This window comes from Cordyceps fumosorosea (assembly GCF_001636725.1).
Source record: "Cordyceps fumosorosea ARSEF 2679 chromosome Unknown scaffold_26, whole genome shotgun sequence".
Classification (NCBI taxonomy): domain Eukaryota; kingdom Fungi; phylum Ascomycota; class Sordariomycetes; order Hypocreales; family Cordycipitaceae; genus Cordyceps; species Cordyceps fumosorosea.
In genome coordinates this window covers 250,924-271,686 of record NW_017387326.1, presented here as the reverse complement: position 1 = coordinate 271,686, position 20,763 = coordinate 250,924, and the positions used below count along the sequence as shown (strand labels likewise).

General features: G+C 55.3%; 6 protein-coding genes across 6 annotated transcripts; 4 read left to right on the top strand and 2 right to left on the bottom strand.

Moving 5' to 3' along the window:
- Positions 1–3,124: 3,124 nt before the first annotated feature.
- Positions 3,125–3,355, top strand: ISF_08081 (hypothetical protein; the record flags this gene model as incomplete). Its single annotated transcript, XM_018851684.1, has 1 exon — positions 3,125–3,355. One exon carries the CDS (start codon positions 3,125–3,127, stop codon positions 3,353–3,355), a length of 231 nt encoding a protein of 76 aa, XP_018701170.1.
- A 400-nt stretch (positions 3,356–3,755) lies between these two features.
- ISF_08080 (multidrug resistance protein 1) lies at positions 3,756–7,865 on the bottom strand (the record flags this gene model as incomplete). Its single annotated transcript, XM_018851683.1, has 5 exons — positions 3,756–6,591; positions 6,711–7,309; positions 7,365–7,419; positions 7,465–7,652; positions 7,710–7,865. 5 exons carry the CDS (start codon positions 7,863–7,865, stop codon positions 3,756–3,758), a joined length of 3,834 nt encoding a protein of 1,277 aa, XP_018701169.1.
- Positions 7,866–9,600: 1,735 nt separating this feature from the next.
- On the top strand, positions 9,601–12,846 carry ISF_08079 (fungal specific transcription factor; the record flags this gene model as incomplete). Its single annotated transcript, XM_018851682.1, has 7 exons — positions 9,601–9,696; positions 10,110–10,133; positions 10,373–10,494; positions 10,579–11,048; positions 11,100–11,398; positions 11,455–12,143; positions 12,204–12,846. The coding sequence occupies 7 exons, from the start codon at positions 9,601–9,603 to the stop codon at positions 12,844–12,846; spliced, it is 2,343 nt and encodes a 780-aa protein (XP_018701168.1).
- A 154-nt stretch (positions 12,847–13,000) lies between these two features.
- Positions 13,001–13,578, bottom strand: ISF_08078 (hypothetical protein; the record flags this gene model as incomplete). Its single annotated transcript, XM_018851681.1, has 2 exons — positions 13,001–13,513; positions 13,570–13,578. The coding sequence occupies 2 exons, from the start codon at positions 13,576–13,578 to the stop codon at positions 13,001–13,003; spliced, it is 522 nt and encodes a 173-aa protein (XP_018701167.1).
- Positions 13,579–13,976: 398 nt separating this feature from the next.
- ISF_08077 (hypothetical protein) lies at positions 13,977–15,042 on the top strand (the record flags this gene model as incomplete). The annotated part of the gene is made up of 2 exons (XM_018851680.1): positions 13,977–14,226; positions 14,282–15,042. 2 exons carry the CDS (start codon positions 13,977–13,979, stop codon positions 15,040–15,042), a joined length of 1,011 nt encoding a protein of 336 aa, XP_018701166.1.
- A 3,887-nt stretch (positions 15,043–18,929) lies between these two features.
- Positions 18,930–20,675, top strand: ISF_08076 (F-box domain containing protein; the record flags this gene model as incomplete). The annotated part of the gene is made up of 1 exon (XM_018851679.1): positions 18,930–20,675. The coding sequence occupies one exon, from the start codon at positions 18,930–18,932 to the stop codon at positions 20,673–20,675; it is 1,746 nt and encodes a 581-aa protein (XP_018701165.1).
- Positions 20,676–20,763: the final 88 nt, after the last annotated feature.

Below are 20,763 nucleotides of genomic sequence, written 5' to 3'. Positions count from 1 at the left end.
ACCCCGGACGAATATGGGCTCTCGCCATACCTCTGGGCTGTCATGGCGGGCCAAGCCAGCACAATGGAGGCTTTCATGTCTCTTGGCGTTGACGCAAACTCCCTCGGTACAGATGGAACATCTGCATTGGCTTGGGCGGCCCGCCTCGGCCATTTATCTATTGTTCAATTGCTGCTGGACCAGCCATCGAATTTAGGCCTTTGGACGCAAACCCCGCAGTCGATGACATTGGAAGAAGCGTCAGCGCGTGGTGATGTTCCCATGGCTCGACTTCTACTTGACCACGGTGCGGATACAAATCGTCGTGACCGTGACGGATGGCTAGCTGTACACCGAGCGGCTGAGGAGGGCCATCAGGACATGTGCGGGTTTTTGTTCGACGTCGGCACTCATATTGATACGACTAGCTTCTACGGCACCGGACTGCTCCATTGCGCTGCGAATGGAGGAAAACTTGGCACAGTAGAGGCGGTTCTCGATTGGCTCAAGCACCGCCCCCAGTCAACAGATCCTGGTGCATTATTAACATGTCATGGCTGGACTCCACTTCATCATGCCGCCTTCATGGGACATGTGGATGTGGTACGTTTACTTCTGGCCATAGACATGGGGCGGGATCGAACAGACCATTTTTACAAGGACAACCATGGCTGGTCGGTGCTCCATCTAGCAGTTTATGGAAGGCATTTGGATACTGTCAAGGTCTTGCTCGAGGACCCCTTCGTGTCAAATATCCGCCTCCAATGCGACGAGAGTGGCTTCACCGCAGAAGACTGGTTGGATTTCGAGATCGATGGCCATTCATATAAGACAATCGGCGATTTGGCTTTCCGAAAATCACGCTGTTGTAGAGCAGTTACCGAACTACGGCAGGCTGCTCAAAGCGGCAACGTTGCTTTGGCTGGATTTCTTCTGCAACGGGGGGACGACGTCAATGGCACAAATTCTAGCAGACGGACTGCGCTATATTACGCAGCAAAGAACGGCCACACGGCCATGCTGGACCTCCTGCTGGAAAATGGTGCCAATCCCAACATGCTTCCCATTGGACGCAGGGCCTGGGAGGGGTTTATTTCGGACGACGCAGTATTACAGCGACTTCAACGATTCGGGTATGAGAAGCCACCACCCAGCGAAGAAATTGATGAACAAATAAGACTCGCTCTCAGACAGCAAGGACATTCGAGCTTCTTCCGCTCGTTGGGGGAGCGTGAGATCCCACAAGAGTCCCCTCAGGAAAGCAGCCCTTTGAAGCTTGAAGTCAGTCAGGAGAGCGAAAAAGAAGAGGAAACAACCAGATCAGACGAAACGAATCGCACAGCAGGCTTGAATAAGTTGTGGAAAACGCTGAGAGGGCGATAGATAATGTGGTGTTTTAAATGATAGCCATGTTGTCAGATTGGTTATTCTTGTTATTCTGATTATTATCATTAACACTTATCTCAACCCTCTTGTTCCCTACTACTGCTACAATCCCACTTATTTTCACTGACAATTGTAGCGGGGAGCACGCTTTGAATAACGAGCCTTTACCGGCGCCCTAGCCTGCGCTGTGGGTAGCGCTCCGGCGAGTGCCCTAGCCAGCATGCGTGTCCATTTGAAGCTATCGCCAGCTGGCTCTCCAGCAGGTTCTCTAGCAGCCTCTCTGGCGGACTAGTAGAATATAGTGGTGATAGCCTTAAAAGCGTGGATTTAGTAGGCAATAGGGGCTTATCATCCAGGACAAGCATTGAATTTTGTGACTTACTATAGGGACGCCAGCATCGTGTCGCGAAGCCACAACTAGCCACAAACGGCTCAGCAACTAGTAAAACGAGCTCGTCACCTAGATAGGCTTTTGATATTTTGATAAACTGTTTGCGGGTGATGAAATTGCAGCGAGCGCAGTGAAGCTTGTCTCGCTGATATGGACCGTTGAAGGGCTGGGCTGAACAGTGAGCTTTGGGGCGACACAACAGTAACGCTGGGTATTGGGGCGTGACATTTATTTTACAGCAAAGTGCCTACCAAGCGGAGAGTCCTACCCTAGCGTATAATACAGTGATAGCAACCGCTTCAAATACAGACTGCCTGCTATTGGTGGTGTCGTGGTTTATCATCGTCCAAAAACGGAGGCCTGAGACTCTAGAAACTGAGCCAGAGGCTTCATCCGCCTGAGTTTAAACGACTACAAGAAAGAGCTTGACGAGAAGCAGTGTATTATAGTGCCTATGGCCGTATGTGACAGCAGGTGAGCAGAGTCGATACATGAGGGCGCCGTAGAGTCTCCCGCTGCGACAGGCTCCGGCCGTTGTGGTTGAAGAGTTTCATAGGTGTAGGACGCATCTTGGTAGGGAATCTTACTGGTAATTGCTGACAGTACTTACAGGGAAATACTAAAAAGCAGAGAGCTGTGATACAAGCAGGGACTGAGTTGGCTGCTGGCGCTTGCCTGATGAGGGCACCCCCGGGATGTCTTGACGCAAATGTCGATGGAGACAGGCTCTTTGTGGCAAGGCTGGCAAAGCAAAGGATCTGGAGAAAGGAACAGATCCCGGAGGATCAGCGAATTTAGAAGCGAACACGTAGCAGGGAAAAACGTGTTTCTGCCTTCCCTTACCCTTTTCTGGTAGAAGAAAAAATTGACCCCATCCGACCACCCGCAACTGAGCCCCGAGAACCCGCGGGCAATCTCGACCCTCGTCAATTGTGTGGATTTCAGCATCACTATCAGCATGCAATATGCTATTTGCCCCAGACGTGCCACCGAAAGATGATGCTGCATATATTGGCGACCCCGCGCAGATCGGCTGTTGCCGTATCGAGGTAGAGCCCGCCTGTCTTGGATCCTCCTGTACGTCGTTGCAGGATCTAGATGCATCCGACACTGAGCAGACGAAGTTCAAGTGTAATAAATGCACCTGTCTATTGAATACGATGTTACACTGCGCAGAATTTCGCTCCTGACCCCAGAATCGCTGCAACCTGGCTTCCCTCGCACCACGTCAGAAAGTCCCCGAGCCTGACAACAACCACCAGTCCGCACCTATATAAAGCGCCGGATAGCATGATCAGAAACAGATGTCCATTACAGAAATCACTTGTCGTTCACAGAGCAATTCCAAGTAGCATCACATTCTTCACAATGCAGCTTCTCACCCTCCTCGCGCTCACCACCGCCGCCTCCGCCGTGCTGATCAACACCAGGTGCGGCAACAACTACGGCCAGGAGCTCTGCGCCGACGGCGGCGCGAGCGACCAGTACCACTACGTCGCCGTCTGCAACGACCAGCATGTCTGGGCCGTCCGCCAGACCTGCGGACACCGCTTCTGCTGCAAGGACAAGGCCGGCGGCGGCGCCTACTGCGCCTGCTGAGAGGGGAGATCTCCCAGGCGTGGTCCATGGAGACGGATTAGTGGTAAGCAAGCCTAACCGGACGTGAAGAAGTGGATTGACAGATGGTCGAGCAGGAGGTGCCGTGACGGATGCTCGGAACGGAAAATATCAGCAGAGAGTTGGGTGGCCTCAGTTATGAGCAGGAGCTATGAGGAATTGAATGCTAGGAGGGAGCGACAGGTTTGGGAGTATTAGTGCAGTGACTTGGAACAAGATCGCGTTGTGTAAGCATCGGGCACCAATTACATATTATTCATTCAAGCCGAAATGCTCTATTGATGTAAAATCACACCGTTTTCCTACCCATATACTAATGTAAATGCGTCTAAAAACGAGGTATATATGTATATAGATACATATATAGGTAGAGTTGAGATGATTAGGCCTCTCGGTCCAGCGATTGTCCGAGGACCATTTCGTAATACACACCCATTTGCGTGATAAGCTCCTCATGCGTTCCCCGCTCAATAATCTGCCCCTTACCAAAGACCACAATGGTGTCTGCATCGCGGATGGTGCTAAGCCGGTGCGCCACTGCAATCGTCGTACGGCCTGCGGCGGCCCGGTCAAGCGCCTCCTTCACCACCTTTTCAGACTCTGTGTCTAGGGCCGATGTGGCCTCATCAAGGAGGAGCAGTCGCGGTTTGCGAATCAGCGCGCGCGCGATGGCGATGCGCTGTCTCTGGCCGCCCGAGAGTGACAAGCCTTGGCTGCCACAGGTGGTGTTGAGGCCGTCAGGCAGTGACGAAACAAAGTCCCAGACGTTGGCCTGTTGGCAGGCGGAAATGATATCGGCTTCTGACGGCTCGCCGTACTCAATGCCGAGTGAAATGTTGTCGCGTATAGAGCCCTGGTAAAGCACAGGCTCTTGCTGCACGAGCGCAATGTCGCGGCGGTACTGCGACCGGTCATACTGCTTGGCATCAAGACCATCGACACGTAGCTCGCCGGACGTTGGATCATAGAAGCGCTGCAAGAGCGCAATCATAGTCGACTTACCACAGCCCGAGGCGCCGACAAAAGCCATCATGCTGCCGGGCTGGATGCCGATGTCGATGCCACGGAGAACCTTGAGCTTGGGACGCAGCGGATACGCAAATTGAATATCGTCGCAAACAACATCCTTGCCCTTCACGGGTTCATTCGATTTTTCAGCATCGGTGAGGCTAGATCTGCCGTCGCTGTCGTTTAGGATGCGCGTGCGGCGTAGGCGTAGGATATAGTTGATGGCGGTGCCAGCCTTGGTGATGCTTGTGGTGTACTGGAAGAAGAGCGCAGCTGCTTCGCCAGAGAAGATTATGGCGATGAAGATGACGTAGAACTGGGATGTGGTGTACTCGCCAGTGGAGACGAGCTGGCCGCCATACCAAAAGCCAAGGCACATGACCAACAGGGAAACGGACTGGCTGAGGGAGTAAAAGAACATTTTCCAGCCAAGGCCGGCAATGGCATCCCTTGCAATGTTCTGCAGAGAGTCATGGTACCGGGAGATGATGGCTTGCTCGAGGGCGAGCGAGGACACGGTGCGGATGCCCATGACGGCTTCGGAGGCGAGACCACTGCTATCAGAAAATCGATCGGCAGTGTCAATTTCAAACTTGAATTCGAGTCGGATACGGATGTAGCCTGACGCTACGAGGACAGGGAGTCCACCCAAGGCCAGTACGAGACTGAGCTTCCATCCGTAGCAGAGGGCTAGGATAACGCTGGAGATGATGTTGACGACTGTGATGAGAATCAAAACACAATTGACCGAAAGGAGCTCCTGCAAACTGGTAGGTTCGGAAGCCACACGAGACACGAGAGCGCCGGTATTGTTTTCGGCCTTGTCGAAGAAGGTCATGTCCTGGCGAAGAGTGTTGTCAAATAGCTCAGCTCGGTAGAATTTCATGATGTACTGTCCAATGCCGTTGATAAGCCAGCCGGAAATGGCGTAGAGTACAAGATTCCCAAGCGCAACGACAAAGAACATCAGAGCGTAGAAATTGGCTTTGGGCACATTGATGGTGGTGAAGGCATCCATGGTCTGCGCGAACAGCACGGCAATCGCTGGATAAGTGCCACCACCAGCAATACCGCAAAGCCAAATAACGAAGAGAGACCACCATAGGCTGGGCTGCTCTTTGATGATAATCCACAAACCCCTAAATAACCCGTAGGTTTGCTCCTTGTCGGCCTGCTCTTGAACGCTCTGCGCACCAGCTGATGCACGAGAGGCAGCGAGCGCGAGGACCTCCTCGGGTTTCTGTTCTTCTCCATTTTCATCGCTGTCTGCTGATCCGTCGCTGTTGCCAAGATCCTGGGCGCGTACCAAAGCAGCATACTTGCCGTTCATCTTAATCAGCTCAGAGTGCGTGCCGGTTTCAAGCACCTGGCCCTTGGATATGACAATGATCTGATCAGCGGTGCGGATCGTGGAGAGACGATGGGCAATGGCAATCATGGTCCGACCCTTGGCTACATTGTTCAGTGCAGTCTGTACAATCTTTTCCGCGTTCGGGTCCAAGGCACTTGTGGCTTCGTCGAGGAGAAGAATCTTGGGGTTGGAAATAATACTACGCGCAATGACGATTCTCTGCTTCTGGCCACCGGATAGAGACGCACCCCGCTCGCCAATCTTGGTGTCGTAGCCATTGGGCAGCTCGGAGATGAAGTCGTGGGCATACGAAGATTCGCAAGCTTCCTGAACGAGACGACGCTTTTCTTCCTCAGGCAGGTCAATCATGGCGGTACCAGATAAGCCATCAACGACATTTTGGTAGATGCTGCCGGTAAACAAAGTGGGCTCCTGTTGGACGAGGCGCATGCTGGTGCGTAGCCATTGGAGGTTGAGATCTGTTAGATTATAACCATCGAGTGTGATTTTGCCTGCCGAGCTGGAATACCATCGTTCAAGTAAGCCAAACAGTGTACTCTTTCCAGAGCCGCTGGCACCGACAAAAGCGGTGGTCTTGTTGGCGGGGATCTCAATGCTAAAGTCCTTAAGGATTGGCACGTCTGGGCGAGAGGGGTACGCAAAGTCAATGTTGGAGACTTTGATGCTTCCCTGAAAATCGGGAATGGTTTTGCCGGCAGTAGAAAGGGAGTCAACGGCGGATTTGCGGTCAATAACTGCAAACATGTCGTGAGCGGCGGCGGCGGCCTTGGATATGGCCACAGTTTGCGGGGCAATCTGGGTTAGTGCCTGGGCAGCGACGAGCACAGCGAAGATGACACTTAAAAGTCAGCATTGATTGAAAATGTTTGAAGAATTCAACAGACGCGAAGAGGGTTCGGGAAATAAAAAAGAGAAGAAAAAAAAGAAAAGAGCGCCGCACAAGTAGAGGAGACTCACGTTACGACTGTACCTGGCTGGGCAATCTCGCCGCTGGCGAACATGCGCATGCCCTGCCAAAACGCAAGGCCATAGCCAGCAAAAATGCAGAAAAATTCGAATGGGAAGAGGATGGCATATATTAGTGACTTTTTGTTGCCAACGACGCGGGCCTCCTCCAGAATGTTGCTGAAGCGGCTGGAGAGTTTGGGGAAGGCCCAGAAGGCGTGGGCGGTGCGGATGGTCGCAAAGGCCTCCTCGGCAATGGTGCCTGACTTGCTGTAAATATCAAACATTTTGTACTCGTAAATCATGTCAAACATGACGCAGACCACGGTGACAATGATGTTGACGGGGACGATGGAGATGACGATGAGGGTCAGCTTCCACTGGACGATAAAGGCTACGATAAAGGCAGAGACAAAGGTTGACATGGCCTGGATAGTGATACCGAGCTTCTCAGCGATGCCGTTGGTAATGAGATTGCCGTTTGTGGTGATCTGACTTGAGATGGAACTGGATGGCGCATCGAAGAAAGGAATTTCCTGGCGGAGTGTCTGGCGGACAAAGTCGACGCGCATCTTTTTCACGACGCGGATGGAGGTGATGGACACGGCGACCTGAGAGGCGGGCAAGTTAGCGGCACGATCCCTGAGAGGGCTGGCCATGACTCACCGTCCAGATGTATGTGAGTATAAACTTTCCGATGAAGAGGTAAATAAAGTAGAGACTGTCGGGGTCAGCTGTGGTTCAAGCGTAAGTGCGGGCGACATACGCATAATGGGCAACCTGCTTGCGGTAGCCAGCGGGCGACAGGGTGCCCGCGACAAAGTCGTTGAATACATTAACGTAGGAGCCAAAAACGACGTCCATCAAGGGAAGAGCGGTACCCGAAGCAATCATGCATAAACAGGCGACCGCGTTGATGATCCAACCTTTGGCGTCGTTGTACTTGAAGACGCGCTGTGTCAGGTCAGTGGGAGGGAGCTGTCGTGCAAGGGAGCTAAGATCTTGTCATACCATGTAGTACTTGAAAGATCCATCGTCTTCTTTCCCATTTGTTTTTCCCTTTTCCTTGTCGTCTATTTTTTTCTGCGCCGGCGATTTGGTAGTAGAGACGGCCGATGCGACAGGTATCGAAGCCGCCGAAGGCGATCGCTCCTTTTGCTCCATCATGGTGGAAGGCGGGCGGGTCCCGGGGGTTTATTCGGTGAAGTTGGTGACTACTGAGGTTTAACGACGTCGACAACGAGGACGGTAGTTTTAATCAGATGGCATGGGAATAAATCTCCGAAGAGCGAGCACCGCCTCGACTAGAGTAAGCCGGTCGTCTTTTATTTGAGGAGATGCAGAGCACGGTAAGGCTACCCGATGCCCCAGAGGGCCGTTTGTGGATCGTCGCCTGTTTAGCTTTGCCTTCGGGTCCCTAGAGCCCGATTGCGGGCTTCGGCCGGCGAAACTAGTTAGCTATCCGTAGTCCCCAGTAGCTTGGATGTGATTTGCGTGTGCTGGAGGTCGGCTCGGCGTGGAGATGATGATGGGGGCGTTCAGCGGGCTTGTCGGCGGGAACAAATGGACCTGTGGCGTTTGGGCGAAATTCTGGTAGGGCAAGCGATGCAGGTTGCTGCAGGGGCGGATGACCGTGAGGTGCAAGTGCAGGGCCGTTGGTCGAGGGTGGAGCTTATTCGATTTCAACCGTTATAATATCGCAGTGCATATACATATGTGTGTGGTGACGGGATGCAAGTGTTGGGCATATTTGTATGTTTGGTGATGACGCAGGGAGAGGAAAGCGAAAGCGGAGGCATCACAGCGCAGCTTTAGGTGCATGCCCTTACCTGTACTGACTCGGATTATGACTATTATGCCTCGGAGCATTGCAATTGGCGATATCGCCAAGGCGCTGTAGAAGATACACATCATGAACACCACCTTCTGCTTCCATTCGCATTTAACTTTATTTCACTGTTTTTCCTGTTTAAGCTCGCCGGTAGTTGTTCCCGGTTTGACCCCCGCCAAGCGTATCATGTCATCAGTGGCCAGCCGCGTTGCCAGCCCCAGGTGCGCCACCCGCCACACCAAAACTTCTTCCACATCATTCGGCGTCCGCGGGCCCCGCGGTCCCCGGCTGCACCGTATATTGGCTTGGTGCTGCCCTCTCGCGTGCTTCTGGCTTCTGTTTCTCCCTTGAACGGCTGGCAGCAGATCCAAAAAGTCCAATTTCTGACCGTGCTTTTCTCGACGTCACATTTTTGGCTGCGCTGACACACACACACACACACACACACACGCAGCCCGGCTCGATACTGGAAGCCCTAGCCACTCCTCGTCTCAGCCACACTAGCCACAGCAAACCGCTCGCCGCCTTAGCTCTCCGCACCGCAGCTTCTCCGTGACTCGGCGCTCCCCTCGACAGGCCCTCCTGCATCTCGATATATTTTTTTTCTATTTTTAACGTCTTCGCCTCTTTTCTTTACCGTGGCTCACGAACCCTTCTAGAAAGCCCTTTTCCGCCCGTCATCACCGCTCATCTCACTCGCTACCTCACTCACACCCCTAAAACGGCTTCCTCACGCCACCCCCCCTCGATTATTATGCGTGCTGGCCTGGGCTAGTTGCAGTCGTCTCTCCGAAATCTATTTCATTCTTCTCTATCTCCTTGATTATAGCCGGCGGCTTCACGCCAACTCGTCCATCGTCAGTTATGCCGTCACCGTCACCGCCCGGCTCTTCCGTCTGAAATATACAATACAACCCACGGCCTGCAACCTACCATACATCACCCGTCTTCCCGTGTGCACTGTCTAGTGCTGCACCCTAAAAACAGGGCCCTTTGTTGCATCCGTATTCCTTTGCTGCTTCACCTGCTTGCCAATCGCGGCCTATCCAGGTTGATCACCCTCCTTTGGCCATGCAGCAAAACTCACCCGAGCAGCCGCAAGTCCTCATGGTCGGCCCCGCCTCCACCAGCGCAGCCTCTGCTGAAGATGCCTCTGGCCGTCGAGCGGTATGATTCCACCCCCAGTGTCCCCTTCCGTATTACTTTTACATCATTTTTTTATTAACACCCTTCCTTCTCTTTGTCACTTTTCTATTTAATTATACGCCCCTGTTCCCTCGTCCCCACTCACCGCCTTTGTTGCCCATTTCCCATCTCAGCCTCATCTTCATCTACACCAGGGAGTGCATCGTCATAGCTTCACTTCTAGCGTTGCCCTCTTACAAAAAGAAATTCCCCTCCGTTCTCTCAGTTGTGCAAAATACCGCACTGCAATCATCGTTGTCGATCGTAGTTCGCCCTGCTTGTCATTGGCGCAGGCTGCGGTCGTCACGGGCCTGCTGTTATTTCCCTCACCCCGCGTATAAAGGAGTCAATTTGTCACGCACAACCTTGCTAACTTGCTCGTTTTCCGCTCATAGTGCGATCAGTGCCGCCTTCGCAAGGTACGTTCCGCGCCTTTTATCCTCATACCTATCCTGTCTTCTCTGTTCTACTGCCGCTGTACCGCCTACCACCATATCGTGTCTCAGACAAGCTTCTATAAGTCGTTGCCATGATTGGTGGCTCTGCCGATTCCGGCTTTTGCAACAAGGTCGGCGCCGTTGTGTCACCTACCCTATCGTGATGCCAAGAGCATCTTGCACAAGTCTCCTCTCGTGTTTCGCTAACAGCCTGTTGCCAGATTCGATGCGACAAGGACTGGCCTTGCTCCAACTGTAGAACAGCCAAGCGACCATGTACTTCAACCGGCGCTGGCCAGCGGCCCAAGGAACCCCGTCAACGTGTCCTCATCTCCTCCCAGTAGTAAGTTGCCATTCACTGTTGAAGTAGCATGAGCTGTCCAACGCCTTCAATGTGCTGTACACGGATTCTGGCTGACTTGATCAGTGAGCGCAAGATTGACCAGATCGAGTCGCGCCTCGGGAGCATCGAGACGCTCCTCAAGAATCTTTCGACGTCCGGTGGCGGCGGCGGAGGGGTGGGTATGCCAAGCGACACGGCAGCCCGTATCATCTCAACGCCGCAGACAGGTAGCAGCGGGCCGACGTGCGAGTCAACCGCCGACTTTGACAGCAGCGAGGAAGACACGGCCTTTGGCGGTGACTCTGGGCTGACGGTCCACACGGCCTTCGCCAGCGAGTTCCTCGAGCGCGCGGTCAAACGCACCTCACTCCGTTCTGCCAACCCCAAGATGGAGGCCGCCCTCGCCAATCTCGGTCAGCTTGTCGAGATGCAACAAAGCCGCCCGGAGCACCGCCCTCGCTTCCCGCTACAGCGTGCGGTCCCGCCGGGCGGCGTCTCTAAGCTACCGCTGCCACCCATGGCGCTGGTCGTTGAGCTGTTGAAGAAGAACAAGGGTACGGATAGTCAACTACTCATCATTCGCATTTATGTGCTAACGAATGTAGCTTCGCCTGTCACTCTGTTCACTATTATGTGCGACTTGGTAGGCGTCTCAGATATTACCACGCTATGTCGAGCTGTGTACTTTCCCACCGAAGATGTTTCTGACGCGACATTTGCCGTCGTCAGCGCTCTGTTGTATAACTTGTTTCTTGAGCAGCACTCACTCTCTTCCGACCCTGACGTGAGAGAAGAGTATAACCGCCACTTCCAACTATGCCGAGCCAACCTCGAGACCACTTTAGCCAACTTACCTATGCTTCTGTCGGCCAAAATTGACAACGTCCAAGCTCTTCTCCTAGGGGTACGCATTAATAATCTCTTGCCCCCCTCTTCTCCGCAACTGCTGACCACTTACAGAGCCTCTATGCCGTCGACGTCTCTCGCCCAACCGTCGCCTGGCACTTTGCCTCGGCCGGCGCGCAGCTGTGCCTTACGGGCGGATTCCACCGGCAAGACACCTTGGCGCACGACCCGCCTGAGACGGCGCGCATCAAGCGCATTCTCTTCTGGCACATCTACACGTTAGACAAGGGCCTCGGATTGCGCCTCGGCCGCGCATCCGTCATCCACGAGTGCGATATTGACATCCCACGCGTGTTCGAGTTCGACCTACTCGATAGTGGCGGCGCCGACACCGTGCCTACCATGTGGGTCGAGATCTCGGGTCTCCAGAGCCTCATCTACGAGCAGCTCTACAGCCCAGCAGCCTTGCATTGCCCGCCGGATGAGCTGGTCCGCCGGGCGCGTGCACTTGCTGAAGAGTGCCACAAGCTCGGCGTGCGGGGGGACCAGGCGCGTAGCCAGGCTTACAGCTACATCAAGCAGATGAACATCTCTGATGTCGTCGACGTCTTTATTCGAGGAGACGAGGTGACTTATTACGTCACGCAGACGCTCATCTACCGTGTGATTCCCGCGCCGGAGCGCTCGGTAAGCAGGTTTTGTGATGAGTGTCTCGAGGCCGCGCGCAGAGCCATGAGCGCACATCAAGATTGCGCGCGGTTGATCGATTACGGCAGCTTTGTCAAGACGACCTATGTTCACTGGTATGAAAACGACCGTTTCAATTGTAACCACTTTTTTATTCAGTTGCTGACTTTAACTAGGAGCCTGCTCCTCACACCGTTCGCCCCATTCTTTGTGCTCTTCTGCTATGTCATCGAGACGTCGTCAGCCGACGACCTGAAGATCCTGAAGGAGTTCGTCGCGTCGCTGTCCCTCGCACGGGACTCGTCCGAGGCAGTAGAGAAGCTCTACCGGCTGTGCCAGGTCATGTACGATGTGCTGACGCTGTATGTCGAGGCGAAGTCGGCTCAGCAACAGCAGGAGAGTGGCGGCACGAACGGCGCCGCCCATGGCGTAGTACCCATCGGGGATGAGTTCGAAATGTACCTCAGTCAGCTTGGTCTCATGCCCATGGAGGACCAAGCCATGACCGGCGCCCATGATGGCAGCAATGGCCAGCAGGCTGTGCCCGGAGCTGGCGGCCAGGTCCCACACAACCCTCAGGTGGCACAGATCGCGGACTGGTTTGTCAATAACCGCAACATGATGGGGCTGCTGGAAGAGGATCTGTCGCATATCGAGTCGTATCGTTGGTTGGAACGCGGTGCGGCGTATCTGCAGCAACAACAGCAGCAACAGCAACAACAGCAGCAACAGCAGCAACAGCCGCACCAGCAACACGGTGGGCAGGTGGGGGCGGCCGGCAATGCAGTCCATGGACACCATCATACGGGGTCCATGTAAGCATTTCGGCCACGAAATCTCCCTATGTAATGATAATGACCTTAAGGCCTGATACCAAAAAGTTTGTTTAGTTTGGCGGTAGTTTTGCTGTTGTTCTTTTTTTGGATATGTATAATAATATCGTATCGTGCTTGACTTCATATGTATCGCCTTCTCAGTCGGTCGGGTATCTCGGATCGTATACTTCGTAGCCTTCGTCTTCGGTATCGCTCTCTTCCAGGCCCGTGCCGAGAGGTGCCTTTGTCGTCACCACCGTCTCGGGCTGCACCACGGGTGGCACTCCCGCCGTGCCCTGTTGCTGTTGCTGCTGCTGCTGCGCTGCCGGCGCCGGGCCCTCTGCGGGTGTCATCGTGCTCTTGAAGCCACTCTTCTTGAACCCGCCCTTCTTGAACCCCCCCGTCGACGGCCCCCCGCTGGCGTCGGGCATCTTGACACTGACGAGGCCGTCAGCCTTGGCCTCGGCCTTGCGCGCGCGCGCGCCGGCGCCCGGGTCGCGGACCATGGCCTTCATGTCCTTCATGCGCTGCTTGTGCGCGTGGTCGTAGCTGCCGAGGTGCGCCTCGTAGTCGTTCATGCGGGCATAGCCCTTGGCGCAGAGGGCGCAGTAGAAGGACTTTTGGGCCTCGCGGGCGGACGACGTGGCGGCCGGGGGGAGTGTTTGGTGACGCTGGGCAGGAGTGTCAGGGGTGAGTTGAGGCTGGAATGGGGGAATAGGGAACGTACCGGAGGCATGGCTGCGGAGTTGTGCGCCTAGCGAATATGGTGTGTTGGGTGACTTGCGAGGGCTGAGAAAGGTTAAATTGAGCTTGGAGAGACGCGGAAGCGCGATGGCGCGGCTCGGTTTGGGACAGGTTGTACGGCGGGGCTGTTTCAGTTAGCCCACCCACTGACAGGGCAAGAATTACTGCTGACGCTAGCGTGCCGGTCCCCTGTAACTTTTTGGTTAGCACGCACCTTCTCCCCACAATCAAGATGTTGAGACGCCAGCTGGACGACAAAGGGATGAGGACAGCTCTCGCCAACTACCCCCACCGATTCTACTGTTGACTCTGAACACTATATCGGCTCTTTAGTGCCTCCCGGAGCTCTAGACAGTTTGCATCGAGCACAACAGCACCCAGACCTTCGCCATGGAAGGCACAAGGCAGCCTCTCAACCACCGCGCGTCGCAGCAGACGATTATCTCGCTGCTCGAGCTCGACCCGGCCCCGATCGAGCCGCCCACTGTCTACGACGAGAAGCAACTACACAACGCGGCTGACACGGATGACTCGGACACGATCATGGCGGCGTCGGCCGATTCGTCCCTCACGAGCACCTGGACCACGACCGCCGCGCCGGGCCTCAGCACCCACGGCGGCCACGGCGCAATCTTCTACCGTACGTCCCTCTACATTCACGCAGATCCTCGATTCCAAGTACTCATTGAACATAGTCTCGCGCATACAACGCTACTCAACCTACGCCATGTCCGTCTTCACCACGCTACACCTGGCCAACGTCTCCTTCATCCCCGCTGTCCAGCGCTCCGTCGCCTCCTCCGAGACGTACCTCCTCATGACACGTGAGATCTACCAGACGTCCCTCACCGAGCCTCTCCTCGTTGCCCTCCCCGTCCTCGCGCACGTCGGTGCCGGCGTCGGCCTGCGCCTGCTGCGCCGCCGCGAGAACCTGCGCCGCTACGGCGGCGCCACGCCCGCCGCCTACACGCCGCTGCCGTACCGCTCTCCGTGGCCGCCGCTCAGCTACATCTCCGCGTCCGGCTACGTGCTGGCCGGCTTCCTGGCGGCGCACGTGCTGGTCAACCGCGCGCTGCCACTCGCCGTGGAGGGCGACAGCTCGAGCATCGGGCTCGCGTTCGTGGCGCACAGCTTCGCGAGGCACCCGGCGCTGGCGCGCGCGGCGTACGTGGGGCTGATCGCGTCCGCGGCGGGACACATGGTCTGGGGCGCGGCGAGGTGGTGCGGCCTGGCGCCGTCGACGAGCGGCTGGTGGGGGCGGAGCGGCGGCGGCGTGATGGTGACCAGGGCGACGAGGAGGAGGAGGAGGAACCGGTGGTTGTCGGTTCACGGTGTGGCGTTGCTGACAGCGGCGGCATGGGCGGTGGGCGGACTGGGGGTGGTTGCAAGGAGCGGACTGCAGGACGGGTGGGTGGGAAAGGTGTACGATGGCATGTTTGCGAGGATCGGACTGTGAAAATGGGGGATTTTGGCTTGCATTTCTGGCGTTGAAGGGGTGCATAGACGCGGGTGGCGAATCTCTTTTGTCTTGGGGGTGGCTTCCTGTGCTCAGACTGTTGACATCTACTATAGAAACTGTCGGTGTATATCAAATGTTCAGCTTTTTACTTCCAATATAGAATCTTTCTCATTGGAGGCTAGTTTCTGAGAGGTTCACCTAGTATCTCACCTAGTACTCCATTTTAACCTAAAAGACGGCTGTGAGGTTGTTCTGTAGAGGAAGAGAGTAGAGTTAGGCTGTAAGAAATGAAATGTATGTAACGTAGTAATATTTACAGTATATAAGTACAAGGAATATATGAAGGATAAGGAAGATACAGCAGACAAGGAGTACACAGCAGATAAGGAATATACGCAGGATAAGGATTATACGAGGGATTGGGAGTGTAAATGCAAGAAGTACAACGGCTATATCAGCTTTACTCATCGCTGGGCCTCCTTGAGAGCGAGGGATTCCAGACCGCCGCCGCAGTCGCACTTCTCCATTAGTGCCGTCGCCGGGCGCAATTTCGTCTACCTTATTCCTAAAGCTTTGCCAGCAATGGACCGAGGGCACAGAGATTGAAAGAAGAAAGAGAGGGACGCAGAGGTCAGTCAATCAAATAAGAGTTTCGTGGGTGGTGATCGGGTTGGTTGGCACAGCTAAGCCTTTCCACAGTTCTGCAAGTCACAGGAAGCCGACCCCATCTTCGCCACAACTAGACAGGCGAAAGACATGAATATAAGCTCTTCCTGTCCTTAAGGAATACTCTAAGTTCAACAGTCTACTTGTGTTGAGGGAGCGTGTATGGCAAAAATGTTACCGATATACTTGTCAGCGAGTATGCCACCACATGTGGCTTCCCAGCAATGCGTGGCTAATAAATCGACAGTGTAACAAGCACCGCAAGCACCGCACCGAAACCTCGACACCCATCAACTCCTCACGCCTTGTCCATGAAGAAGCGAAAAATGGCAGTCGAGATTTTTGGTTACGGAAAATTCAACCTCGAAGCAGTCTTGAAACTCGCAAGAGACATCCGCCGCTGAAAATGACATGCGACACCACCGCGGCGCCAAAAGCAGGCAGCGTGAATTGGGCCATCCTCGTCTCGTTTGACGATGGACTTGACTGGGTCTTCCGCTCCCCGCGCACTGGCTTTGACCCTTTCATGTCAAATGCGTCTGCAAGCAAGACTCCTCTTGATGAAGTGGCAACACTCGAGATTCTGAGGCAGAAAACCTCCGTCCCTGTTCCAGAAGTGTGTGCTCGTCCAGGTTCAGTGTCGTGGCCCCAGCCAACCAAAACCTGCGCTGACCTATTTGTTCGACCAGCGAATCATGGGAGAACCCCATCGGAGTGCCATACATTCTCATGAGCAAAGCTGAGGGCCGCCCGCTCTCCGAGTACGATGGGTGCCTACTTCCGCGCCGGGATACGCGGGGCGAATTCGGCTTCTACCACTATCAGATGAAGCAAGAGACAAGGTGATGAATCAGCTGGGTGGCATTGCAGCGCGTCTGTCGACCCTTCGCTTCGGCAAACTGGATCCTTATTTGAGGAGTCCAAGGGCCAGTACGTGGTTGGTGAGTATCTCTCGCCAGCACTGGTTTGGCAACATCGTGACTCTCTCAAGGACGATACGATGGATCACGGCCCCTTTGTGCACGAGAGCCAGTACTTGGAGTCTCTTATATCTGCATTGGTAGTCCATGCAAAGCAACTTCCCCTCACGCCGCACGTCTTTTTCGCGCCCATCCCAAACGACACCGAGTATCCTGCATAGTCGAGCTACGGAGCAGCTGTGGCACGCTGGAACGACTATGTCGCGATCGGCTCCAAAGTCGACAGCGATGCAAAACCGCCTCGATTTTGCATCGCTGGCCAGCTGCTACGACGGATGATTCCTCGTCTCTCCACGCCAGATGACTCCTACACGCTTTCCCATCCAGACCTCCACGGCGGTAACATTTTCGTCGATGACGACTTTAACGTTACGTGTATCATCGATGGGGTTCCGCGTCGACTGGTCCTGTCAGCGAATTGATGACCACGCCACGTATTCAGGCCAACCCTCCGGCGAAGATTGTGGGCGCGTTCCGCCAAGGTTTCAAGGCGGAGCATCTGCCACCGGCGGGCTCTTGGGAGAGAGCCGAGATGATGTGGTACTTTTCGCGTCTTGTTCGAATATTATCGAACATGATTTCCCGCTCTTTAAAGCTTTGTACACCCCTCTTGTACAATGAGTATATGGATGGCACAGACATTACCAAGCTGTTCAATGAACTGGCCACTGAGGCCAGCAACCAAGAGCTACTTGCGACGTTCCATGCTGACGATCTTTCGGCGTCTGAAGTAGAAGAAGAAGAGATCGCAATATTCGGATCAGAACCTAACTAAAACGATTGCCGCGCGGTGGTGAGAAAGCTCACTACGATAGCTCAGATGAACGAGAACTTTGTCACCGGCTCCAAACTATGGCGTTGGATTGCGGCCGCATTGGAGCCGTGAGCCTATCTATTGATATCGGAAGTGAGCGACCACGATATGGCCGAGCACGGGGTATTCAGGGATGCGCATCTATAAAAGGGTCCGGGCCGCAAAATTGACCCGAGTCAAGGCCTTCGGGGCAGGACGGGCCGCTCCCGGCGAGAATCAATCGGCTATCGGAGTGTTTTTACAGGCCCCTTTACTGGCGGTCGGGATGGTGGAGACTGGGCGGCATCTTCCGCGGAATTGCAGATAGGAATGTAAGACGAGCTTGCGGTCTGGCTTGCCTGCACTTTTCCGAGGTCCTAGAAGAAAGTGGGAGAGACAAGAAGCAGAAGAGTTCGTGTGAATGCGGCAGGTGGCCAATGTCTAAGCCAGAGCAGAAGCCGACCTCTCGGCTTCTGCTCGGTCCATGCCTGGCCGGCTGAGGCCCATCACAGAATGCCAAAAGCAAGCAGCGGTGCCGGATCGCGGCCGGTGATAGACTAATGCGTCCCTGACCAGATGCAGCAAAGTCAGGAGATTAAAGATGGGTCGACCTTGCTAGTCTGGGCGAAGCTGCGAAGCTGCAGGAGTTTCGGCTGCTTGGCAATTGGCAAAGACACACAAAAGAGTTGCGAGGAGGGTGACAGCGGCTTTGTGAATCAGTGTCTCTGGCGAAAAAGCAAAGTGAGCATCCGTCAACGGCCAGCACCGCTCGCTGCTCCTCAATTTGGGGGGACCGAGCGGGCTGTGGCGTGATGTTCCTATCGACTGAAAATTACCAGGCACTGCGTCCCGTGGCAAACTATCCTCTGCGTCTAGTGTCTCTCGGGAGGGTTTCGTCTGAACGACCGCTTGTAGTTCGCGTCGTATCGAGTCGTATTTTAGTGAAGAGACACGCGAGACATGGCGGAGATGATATTGTCGCAGCGGGGATGACTGAGAACCAGGTAGCCATGTAGCAGTTGATCTGTTCTCTGCAGGGAGGATTCTTGACAGGGCGGTGATAAGTGAAAGGAGGAGAGGGGAGGAGGGGGGGAGGGGAGGAGGTTGAGACAAGTAACGGCGTGACCGAAAATTACAGCGGCCCATGTACTAACGTAGCGGGGGTTACAGCACATCTATCGCCCGCCACAGACGAGTCATCCGCTGTATTCGCCAACCAACACCCCTGTATTGGCATTTCAAGAGGCCCTTGCCCTTTGCAGCCACTGTTTCTGCCCGGTATCGCCGCCCTCGACTGCCGCCTTGCAAGCTCCAGGCGCGGGGAACGACAGGCAGCTTCCCATCCATCCTTATTATTCTGCTTCAACCTCGCCCGCATCTGTGTTGCGACAACCACACACACTCGTCTGCAACCGCAGGCCGGCTGTGCCATCAACGCTCTCGCGATGCCCCCTTCAAAGCGACGGCTGCTGTCCGAGTCGACCGACGACGCCGAGACGGCACCTAAGCGGCAACGAGTCGCAACACGAGCACCGCCACCAGCCGCTTCCCGAGACTTCATCTCCCGCACATCCGATGAGCTCCTCGTCCGCATTCTCTCCTACATGAGCGAGCGCACCCTCCTTGACGTCTCTCTCGTATCCAAGCGCTTCCACGCCATCTCGGCCGACTCCCAGCTCTGGCGGCCGCACTACTACCGTCGCTTCATCCTGCCACGCGCGCACCGCATACCAGGCTTTACGACGACGCGAGGCTACTCCAGCGGTCCTGCGGGCGATAGTGCACCCGCGTGGCGCAAGCCTGCCTCCGCCAAGCGCTGGAGCACCATCCGCGAACAGGTCGTGGACCAGGTCGACTGGAAGAAACAGTACCGGCTGCGTCATAACTGGGCTGGCGGCCGCTGCGCTGTCGAGGAGGTCGAGGTCCACGATGTGGACAAGAAGTCGGAAGTAGTTGCACCGCCGGAATGGCAGACCCTCATCAAGGTCGTCGAGGGCATCGCCGTCACGGTGGATGCCCTGTCTGGCATCCGAGCCTGGGACCTCCGCACGAGGCAGACGATCGCACAGACACCGCTGGAATCGGACCGCCCGATGCGATCACGACCGAGTTGCTTGGCCGTTGATGACGCCCGACTCTGCAAGGGCCAAGTTGATGTGGCTGTGGGGTTCGAGGATGGCACCTCGGGCGTGTGGCGTCTCGATGCCCGTCGAAACACAATGAAGATACTCTTCCGCCAAGAAAAAGGCTTCCTGGGAAGCCTGCTCTCCATCGCCTACGGATACCCATATCTACTGACAGCCACCACACTTGGCTTTATTGCTCTGTACACATTCAACCACACTTCTGCCGACAATGTCTCGGATGCTGGCGACGAGACGGACAATGAAGCTGCACGGGCCGCAGCCACGCGATCCCCCGAGGAGGCCGATGACGAACACGTTACACTGCCGCCGCCATATCTCCTCACATCACTCAAGTCGCACAGCACGCAGGGTCCACTGTCCCTGTCTCTGCGAAAGAATGCGTCTTCTGTTGTTGCCTCCGTCGCGTACACGTTTAACACCGTCGGCGGCTGGTCCATTGGCATCCAGGACCTCGACATCCGCCCATCAGGCGCAGTCGTATCCCGCGTGGCCACGTCTCTACCTATACAGCTTGGGTCCCGCCACTCGCCTGCGGCCTCTCCCTTGCAGCCAAACCGGCACCGTTTCGATGTCGATGACGACGACGACGACAGCGGGCCCGTCAAGCTCCGATACAGCCACCCCTACCTCCTCGTTACGCTACCGGACAACACGCTAGTCCTGCATTTATGCACTGCCACGGCGACAACGCTCACGATCTCGGCAGGCGTACGTCTATGGGGTCACACGTCGGGTATTTCGGATGCGGAGATTACGCCGCGCGGCAAGGCCGTCAGTGTTAGCGCACGGGGTGACGAGATTCGCCTATGGGACCTGGAGGGCCGGTTGAGCGCTCGCAGCGTCGCCGTCAGGCCGCGCCTGCGAGGTATGGACGGCAAATCGTCAGGCGACCCGAGTCCTGCAAGCAGCGCGCCGCAGACACCACCACGCGTCGGGTTAGACGATGTGCGGCGAAACAGGGTGGGGTTTGACGATGAAGTAGTGCTGGTTCTAAAGGAGGCTACCGACGGTCGTGACAGCCTCACGCTTTACGATTTTACATGACGAATTTGCTTTGCCATTACTTGATATCTTTGGATACCCCGCATGTAATAGGACATGCAAACAAACTAATATCGGCGAAGAAATGAGA